The 9,764-nt window shown below is 45.3% G+C and overlaps 1 protein-coding gene across 1 annotated transcript; it reads left to right on the top strand.

Annotated features, from left to right (window-relative positions):
* The first annotated feature begins 7,180 nt into the window (after positions 1-7,180).
* On the top strand, positions 7,181-9,544 carry LOC119340723 (amino acid permease 8-like). The gene is made up of 6 exons (XM_037612644.1): positions 7,181-7,447; positions 7,589-7,822; positions 7,945-8,038; positions 8,157-8,374; positions 8,503-8,642; positions 8,736-9,544. The coding sequence occupies exons 1-6, from the start codon at positions 7,324-7,326 to the stop codon at positions 9,378-9,380; spliced, it is 1,455 nt and encodes a 484-aa protein (XP_037468541.1). The 5' UTR covers positions 7,181-7,323; the 3' UTR covers positions 9,381-9,544.
* Positions 9,545-9,764: the final 220 nt, after the last annotated feature.

Raw genomic sequence — 9,764 nt, 5'->3', positions numbered from 1 at the left:
TAGTTACAGGCAAACAACCCCACATGGCCTGCCACTTTAAAAAATTAACCTTAAGAGGAATGCGAGCCTTCCAAACTCTGTTAAACCTAGTGACCATGGGACCGTGCATCAACTTACAGTAAAGAGACTTCACCAAAAAATGCCAGAAGAAGAGTGGGGCCAAGTCACTGCGTCCGCGGGCTTTGAGAGAGCATGGAAGATAGTAGCAAGGTGGTGCCAACCATCCAACTCTATAGGAGATATCATCCTATATAAATTAAGGCCCCAATTCCTAGAAGAGAGCTCTGCGATTGAGACCTTAGGAGAAGAACAGTAAGAGAAAAGAGTAGGGAAAGCTACAAAAAGGGGGTCCTCTCCGGCCCACTGATATGTCGACTACATGACACTTCACCATACTTGGGCCTAAGGGAAGGCATTGTGGAGTAGTAATTAGATGATGGGTTGTTAGAGTGGCAAAATTTTAAACCCTAGTTTATGCGTTATTCCGTAAGGGGCTGATTTGGATCCATATGTTTCATGCTATGATAGGTTTATCTTAATTCTTCTTTCGTAGTTGCGGATGCTTGTGAGAGGGGATAATCATAAGTGGGAGGCTTGTTCAAGTAAGAACAACATCCAAGCACGAGTCCACCCACATATCAAATTACCAAAGTAAAACGTGAATCAAACAAACATGATGAAAGTGACTAGATGAACCCGTGTGTCCTCAAGAATGCTTTGCTTATTGTAAGAGACCGTTCCGGCCTGCCTTTGCTACAAAAAGGATTGGGCTACCGCGTTGCACCTTTGTTACTATTGCTACTTGTTGCTCGTTATAAATTACCTTGCTATCAAACTATCTGCTACCGATAATTGTAGTGCTTGCAGACAATACCTTGCTGAAAACCGCTTGTCATTTTCTTCTGCTCCTTGTTAGGTTCGACACTCTTACTTATCGAAAGTACTACGTTTGATCCCTATACTTGTGGGTCATCATTGTTCTACCAAAACCAATAACATTAATATGTGCATGTTTCAATTGTATTTGGTACTTCTTTTGAACTATACAAATTACATCGCAAATTTAAAGCAGACCCTAATCTTTTCAAGGATGCCGGAAGATCATTCACTGATGTACACGGGCCATAAGACCAAAACACAATTATAGTGCAAAATTGATGGAAAGAACTAGTAAGTTTGTCGATCAAGCCTTCTCTAGGGCAGGTGCTCCTGGTGCATTGTGCCCATGTTGTTGTTGCTTTAACACCCAGACACAAACAAGGTTGTGCAAGTATGGTTTTTAGAGCATATTATATGGGCAGTTCACAATTCAGTCAACAAACCTTACATCTGATATGATGTATGAGGTACATGTACATGTTATCACAAAAAGTTGAAGAGACAATAAGCCCATTAGATGCTTGCAGGGTTTATCTTGCATTGGTTCAGCACGTGGAGGTAATTTTTCAACCACACCAATGCTTTTGTTGTATCATTAGAAACACTACTAGTTATGGCAACAGTTGTCTAGTTTATCAACAGTTGGAAAAATCAATTTCGGACAACCAGGCCGACACATTAAGCAACCACAGCGATCACACTGTAATGACTCGGAGAACTCTAGCAATATTTTTTTCCAATTTCGGTTTACAAGCGGCTTTCACTTTAAGCTGGGTAGTGCAATGGCTCAACCTAATGTAGTAGTGAGCAATTATTTGGGTTTGGATGGTTTTTTCTTGGTTATTTTTTAAACAATATACATTATAAAAACAAGATTTTTTTTAATTCAGTTGATTATTTGAAAACGCAGACAATATTTGGAAAGGAACATTTTTTAAATGCAAATATTTTTTGAAGCATGATTTTTTTAAAAATGTGAATAATTTTTAAAATTTCAAAATATTCTGAAAAATGAACAATGCTTAGAATTTTCAACATTTTTCGGAAAAAACAAAAACAATTGTTTGAATTGTATAGTCTTTTTTATTTTGAAAAACTGGAAACTAAACAAATCGGTAAGGAAAAAATAGAAATAGAAGACAAACCTGGATAAAAATATTCTTAAGGGTTCCCAAAACAGATACAAAATAGAACAACAAGATTGCTATAACCAAATTTCATCATGTAGGAAATGAGCCAGCCCAAATCACTTGGGCTTTACGAAAGCTCTGCGACAAATAGGAATTACCGTGAGTGCTATGTCTCGCATTAAGCGAGACCATGGGAGAATCGGGTTCGAACCCTGGTCTCCACGGATAATGCTAGCGCTGCTAGCCACTCTGTCAGAATGCCACTCGCGGAAAGTGGTAGGGGCATGTACTACTTGAGGTGACCCGAATCGGTTTTCTTGGTTTTTTTTCTCTCTTTTTTCTTTTTTTCCATTATTTTTTGCATTTTGTTACTTTTTTCTTTCTCTTTTCGGATTTCTTTGTTCTTTTTGGTTAGTATTCTACATTTTTATAATGTCAACAACATATTTCTAATACACAACTAATATTTTTTCAATAATTTTTTATTTGGTTTTCTTTTTTCTTCTCCATTTTTGTTTGGTTTTCTTTTTTCATCTTCATTTTCTGTTTTTCTTTTGTTTTTTTCAATGTTTGTTTCCGTTTTCACTCTACATTTGCATATATGTCAAAAACATTTTTAGTATGTGATCAACATTTTTGTATACACATTCAACATTGTTCGAACGCTTATTCAACATTATTTCAAATACTTGTTCAATATTTTAATACTTATTCAACATTTTTCAAATATCATTGAACATTTTTTAATACTTATTCAATATTTTTCAAATACTTGTTCAATATTTTTAATACTTACTCAACATTTTTCATATGCTCGTTCAATATTTTTAATACTTATTGAACATTTTTCAAACACTGAAAGCAAATCTTGGATTCACTAAAAGACTATAAATTAAAATCTAATGCTTGATGTAGGCAACATCTCAAAAAGTTGGAGGCAGGGGACACAAATGATGCCCACAGATTGATAGGGATTCCTGAAATAAAACTTGATAAACGGTTAGTCCACACATCGTCATGCCATTAATCACGGAAATCTAATAGGCGTATCTAAGAGATGCACTTTCAAGGACATCGGCTCAAATAAACCAGGAAACACATTTTCAAGCAACACGGACGGTAAATCATTAGGTGGAGGTTGGATGTGGCATGGCCAGGAAGGCCTAAGGGCTAGCTGGCCCACCCGCAATGGAGGACCAACAGAAACCCTACGATTCCACCTTTGTTGTCCCCGCCGCTGTTGGCACCGAAGAAGATGACAAAGTTGTTGCCTAGGACATTAGAGGGAGTGACACCACTCGAGAGGAAGGATGTCGGAGGAGTGCAAAGGCACAGTGAGGTGCGGGTTACGGAAGGGACAATTTTGGCCACCACCGTGATCCGTGAATCACCAGTCATCGTCCTCGTGGGATGAAGATTGTACCCTTCTCCGACTGCTGGTCAAGGATGGGCTAGCCACCATTTGCTCTGTCTTAGAGACAAAACACGACCGAATACATCACAACTTTTTCCCCTGGAGAACGACATTATTGTCAGAGTTGGAGTCGTAGTATTCACCTATAACCCAAAACTGGTCCCACTATCGACCGTCGGGATGCGAATCCACGCAAATGGTGTCAGAGGTCGGGAGCTCTCCCCTAGGGAAGGTTGTCCGGTGCGTGTTAGGATAGGGAAAGTCTGAACCTATTGATGTTCGGAGAATTCAATGGCAACAATGAAGAAGAAGCGAACCGGTATGAAGAGTGGATGGAGGCCTCCGATGGGTTCACTTAAGTCACGTTGAACGGCTATGATCGAAAGCGGGCTCCACTGTTTATCTTCTATATACTTGTCGTTGTCGTTAACTAGAGTAATTGTACTAGTTAAATTCAGCTAACACAATGTAGTTAACTGGAGCATAATTTTTGGTATAATTTTATTATTTTGATTGATCATTTATATCTTGTTGTCTTTTTATTGTAATATCTATTGATTTTTAATAATTATGCAAATAACGCAATGCGTACCCCTTCGCACCTGTATGTGAGGGCACCCTAAGCGCTAGGGCTTCTCGTGCCTCCCGTCAGCGGCGCCGCCGGTCTATCTCGTCTTCTATGGTATTAGGGTCATCGAAGCGCGGTGGATCCCGACCCTTGCCGACGGGAGGGCTTCGTTTTCAGATGGTTTTTTGAGTTTTCTTATGGTTTGTGTCCTACTCAGAGAGGCGAGGCGGCAGCGGCTCTCTAAAGATGGAATAAAGTCCTCCCCGCCTAGCCCCCGTTTCGATGGTATTTCTAGCATCGTCGAAGGGCGTGTGGAGGTTTATCTCCGACGGATCTCGCAGGATTCGGTCGGCGTTTGTCTTCGATGGATCCACGCGGATCCGATCTTCGTTTGTTTGTGTTCATTTGTCTACAGGTTGGATTCTTCTGATCTACGCATATCTCCATCAGCGACGGTTGCTGTCCTGGTACGCTAGTTCTATGGGCCTTAGCCGACGACTTTTCGATTATCTACTACAACAAGATTTGACCGGCTCCGATGAGGAGGGGCGATGACGACAGCGGACCTTCGGCTCACTCCAACGCTTGTAATCGCCACTAGGTGGTCTACGGACTTGAATGTATTTTTTACTTCTGATGTTCTTTATACTACCTTGACGGTTAATGAATAGATTGAAAGTTTCCTCGCAAAATAATAATCATTATATAAGATATAAGATGCCCTTTGCGTGTTCTTGAAAAAAGAACCAGTTACCACCGGCTCTTTGAATTACCGAACTGCAGTTTCATTCCATATAAAACTTGCCGCCATTCTGTCGATCGGGGCATCATCTTGTTCATCAAGTTGGTGTATCCTGGAACTAGAACCCTGACTACTTGATAGAATTAAGTTCGGTCCCAAGAACTTGTGCCGGGAACCGTGAGCTGGTACCTGAAACCACCCCCTCTTTCGGTGTCTATCTACTTGTTCTTGTGTGGTGAATCCATCGTGGTTCGTTCAGTCAGTGGAGCTGGGAGAATCGGATCGCCCGAGAGGTCGCCGGCGAGGGCAACCGAGCCGCACACGCTCCCATCTCTCTACCTGGCCACACACCCGTGCGGATTCCCTGTTGCCGGAAACTGGAACAAGACAAGCGGGGAGGGAGCAACATGCATGTGAATGCGTTTCGGGAGCACGCATTGGCGGCTCTACGCTGCGTACACCAGGACTAGTTAATTGCTTGCCACCAGCCGATCCGGTGTTCAGATCACAGACGACACCGTGTTAGAGCCGAGCATTCAACTCTTCATCCTCCAGCGGTTGACGAGCCAGGCAGATGATGTTGCCTGCAGGCTGTAGTGACGGGGACATGGGATGTCAAATGGCGGGCGGCATCTTCTCCGTTGACCTGCATTTTTCCCAGCACATCAGAACAGCTATTAGATGTAATCTCCTGAACATGCTGAAATTAATTAATAATAAAACAGCATCATAAGTCTTTGAGTTCCCTACACGTCTCAGAGACCCGACGTCTGGGCCGCGTGGCTCAAAACATGCATGTTATCAGTGAAATGTGGTTCTATGTACTTAGAGCAACTCTAGCGAATACCGCAGAAGTTTGTAACGTATATACGGTAAAATGGGGTTTTAGGTCCGGCGCGTGTTCGGGCAGAGCAAGTGATGTAAAACATGTATGCGAAAAAAGAAGTATTCCTCCATATATATCATGTAAATTGGCATGTAAATAAATTGGTGGGGAAAGAACATATGTGGGGGTAGGTTTAACCGGAATGAAGGCGACGCTACCAACTCACCATGATGTACAAGTTTGTGCTCATTCTGATAGTATGTCGAGAAAAACCCAACCAATTGGTCGCAGAAAAAATGAAGCGAAAAAAAAACAAAAAAGGAAGAAATATCGAGAGAAAAATGTGCACACGCGCCAAATGGGCCGGCCAAATTTGATTATAGTTGATGTCTTGGCAAGATTTGATTTGATTTGGGTATGAGTAATGAGAGGCAAGTAAAGTTTGGATTTAGTTGTGATTTTCTTAAGATTCGATTTGAACGAGTTAATGCTTGAAGTTGTTTTGGGAAAGTGCCAACTTAATTGAGTTAATGCACGCGTCAAATGGGCCCGTCCAAATTGATTACGCTTGAGCGAAATGTCGTCTGTAAGACGCTCACGGGTGTAATGCCGACGGGTTGGTGGGAGTGAGACGAGACTATCAACTCCCCTATAGGAGTAGAGATTTGTAGGTCGCGTTTTCCCCGAGAACTCTAAAACAACCATTTTGTATGGGACGGCTTGGTTTGCGTTATCTGTTCTCTCTTTTTTTGATAAAAGAGAGACAACTCTCCTATTTTCATTAATAGAAATCATAAGTCTTAAAGGCTTTGCGTTATCTGCTGGAGTTGCTCTTAACATGTCTTCACTTTATATGTTTGAAGTAGAAACACGATTGTGCGGATTACAAGTCATAGCAACGTGCATGCATGTGTCCCCGCAAAAAAAAAAACGTGTATGCATGTGGATGCGTTTAGAGAGCAGGCGATCAGCGACGCTACGTACACGCTACGCACACCAAGACTAGTCAATAGTACTCCTACTAGCTATCAGCCGGTCCATGTTCACATTGCAGATAGCGGCCGTGTGTTGCCGCGGTCAACTCTTTCTCCTCCAGTTTCAGAAAAATAAGAAGAAGAAAACTCTTCCTCCTCCGAGCGGTGGTTCATGAGCTAAGCAATGCAGCTGATGTAGCCCGCGGACTCTGTGACGGAGACATGGCATGCATGTCACTATACGGTGGGCCGCATCTTCTCCGTTGATCCAGCATTTTTGTCAACGCATCAGAACAGTCAGATGTAGTCATTCTCTTTTTCTCCTTTTTCTCTTTTTTCTCTTTTTTGACTCTTTATAGATATAATCAAGTAATCTGATCGTTCTGATCTTTTAAATCTGAAACTGGCAAAAACTGTATCAATCTTTTTGATCGAGTTCCCTACACGGCTCAGAGACCCGAAGGCGTGGGCCGCGTGGCCCTAACTAACTAACAACTATAAATAACAACGGCATCCGGGATTAACCAATCAATCATCAATCAAATTTTAAAAAACGAATTCGTGTAACCAACGTTGATCACGACTAGGTTCCAAACCTACAAATAACCAAGTTGGACACGGCTCCTGTGAATCTGTCTGGATTCGGCGCAAACCATATGCCAGCCGGTTTGGGCAACTGGGCCGATTCCATCCAGGAAGTAATAAAGGAGTAAATCGGTCGCTGCGTTATAAGACCGCCTGGCGCATCGATCGCTAGCTGTTCACACGCAGCACCAGTCCAGCGCAGACGATGGCCCGGGTAGGCGGCGGCGATGTCGAGATCGGGGGGCTTCCGGCGCCGGCGGGGGACCCTCGGCAGCGGGTCATCGCCGCCGACGACTCCCTCGACGACGACGGCAAGCCCAGGCGGACAGGCAAGCCAAACCGACCCCTCCCTCTCTCTCTCGCTCCCTCTCGCGACAAATCGCGCCGCTGGCATGCACGCATGCGTCGCGAGCGTTGTGCAGACCAATCTCGGGTTTCTTGACTGAATCGGCCGCGGGTTGGTTGAGCAGGGACGGTGTGGACGGCGAGCGCGCACGTGATCACGGCGGTGATCGGCTCCGGCGTGCTGTCGCTGCCCTGGTCCGTGGCGCAGCTGGGCTGGGTCGCCGGCCCGGTCACGCTCCTGCTCTTCGCCCTCATCACCTACTACACCTCCGTGCTCCTCGGCGACTGCTACCGCAGCGAAGACGCCGTCACCGGCAAGAGGAACTACACCTACATGGAGGCCGTCGGGTCCCTCCTAGGTACGCACGCGCACCTCCCCCTCCACCCCATGCCTCTCGCGTGAGCACGCCATTAAATTCTCTGCGAGTTCAGGCAATGTTTACATCATCTTGTTTATTTACCTGCTCGATCATGTGTGTAGGTAAAGGGCAGGTGTGGTTTTGCGGCCTCTGTCAGTACGTTAATCTCGTTGGGACTGCAATCGGGTACACCATTACAGCATCCATCAGTGCAGCGTAAGTCAGCTGACCTTGCTCTGATGCAGTAATTTTCAGTTAAGTTAATTCATGGCATGCCGTTTATGATAATCGGTTGATCTCACTGTTTTGTGGTTTTGGGGGGATGTTCATACAGGGCTCTGTACAAGGCCAACTGCTTCCACAGCGAAGGCCACTCGGCCGACTGCGGCGTGTACACCACCATGTACATGGTCGTGTTTGGGATCTCCCAGATCGTCTTCTCCCAGCTCCCCAATCTCCACGAGATGGCCTGGCTGTCGATCCTCGCCGCCGTCATGTCCTTCTCCTACGCCACCATCGGCGTGGGCCTCTCCTTGGCACAGACCATAACAGGTAGAGGATCAAGAACATTCCCACCAAGAGATCAATGCATTACCCCATTCTCTCTTGCCCGAGCCCATTCTCTCTTGCCCGGTGTAACTTTGTGTCTGCATGTGTTCGATCTAATTGGCAATTGGCAGGTCCTACGGGCAAGACAACCATTGGCGGCACTCAAATTGGGGTGGACGTCACTTCGGCCCAGAAGATATGGCTGACATTGCAAGCGCTCGGCAACATCGCCTTCGCCTACTCATACTCCATGGTTCTTATAGAAATTCAGGTACGAATGTCACAAAGATTCAGTGCACACACGTTGGCACCCATAAGTCACGGTCACTAATAGCGTCTATATATGTGGGAATTGATGCTGCAGGACACGGTGAAGGCGCCGCCGGCCGAAAACAAGACGATGAGGAAGGCGAACCTGATGGGGGTCTCCACCACCACGGCCTTCTACATGCTCTGCGGGTGCCTCGGCTACTCGGCCTTCGGCAACGACGCGCCGGGGAACATGCTCACCGGCTTCGGCTTCTACGAGCCCTACTGGCTCATCGACTTCGCCAACGTGTGCATCGTGGTGCACCTCGTCGGCGCCTACCAGGTGTACTGCCAGCCCATCTACGCCGCCGTGGAGAGCTGGGCGGCGGGGCGGTGGCCCAACTCGGAGTTCGTCGTCCGGCAGTACTACCCCTTCTCGGGCAAGTTCAGCCTCAACATGTTCAGGCTGGTGTGGAGGACGGCGTTCGTGATCGTGAGCACGGTGCTGGCCATCTCGCTGCCATTCTTCAACGACATCCTCGGCCTGCTCGGCGCGCTCGGCTTCTGGCCGCTCACCGTCTACTTCCCCGTGGAGATGTACATCTCGCAGAGCAAGATGAAGAAGTACTCCAGGAAGTGGGTGGCGATGCAGACCCTGAGCTTCGCGTGCTTCGTGGTCACCGTCGCCGTCACCGTCGCCTCCATCCAGGGGATCACCCAGTCGCTCAAGAACTATGTGCCGTTCAAGACCAAGTTGTGAAATGGATTAGCTTAGCTGTGAGTAGAAATTCTTTGACTTGTGTTTGTTTAAGTTTTTTCTCGAGAAAAAGGTGTCATCTGTAGACTGTATCTGTGTGCTTGATGTTTTTAGATGAATGGGAAATCCAATGGATGGTAGGACTATATGGGTTATCCAGCTCTTGATGCCGTTGAGTCTCCGTTCCATGCATGATCACGTGAGAGATTACTTTTCAGTTTGTCTAATTCACATTTAAATATTTTTTAAGAATGTCACATCTAAACTTCACAACCCATTACTTTTATCCAAGTGATAAATATCACACGTGTCGCACAAAGCAATCCAGCCCTAACATTCATTACAACTAAAATTGTCATTTAAAAAAAACAAATTAAAAAAACTAAA

The sequence above is a fragment of the Triticum dicoccoides genome, chromosome 7B (assembly GCF_002162155.2).
Source record: "Triticum dicoccoides isolate Atlit2015 ecotype Zavitan chromosome 7B, WEW_v2.0, whole genome shotgun sequence".
Lineage (NCBI taxonomy): Eukaryota > Viridiplantae > Streptophyta > Magnoliopsida > Poales > Poaceae > Triticum > Triticum dicoccoides.
Note: the sequence above shows the minus strand (reverse complement) of the source record. Positions and strands in the feature narration are given on the sequence as shown.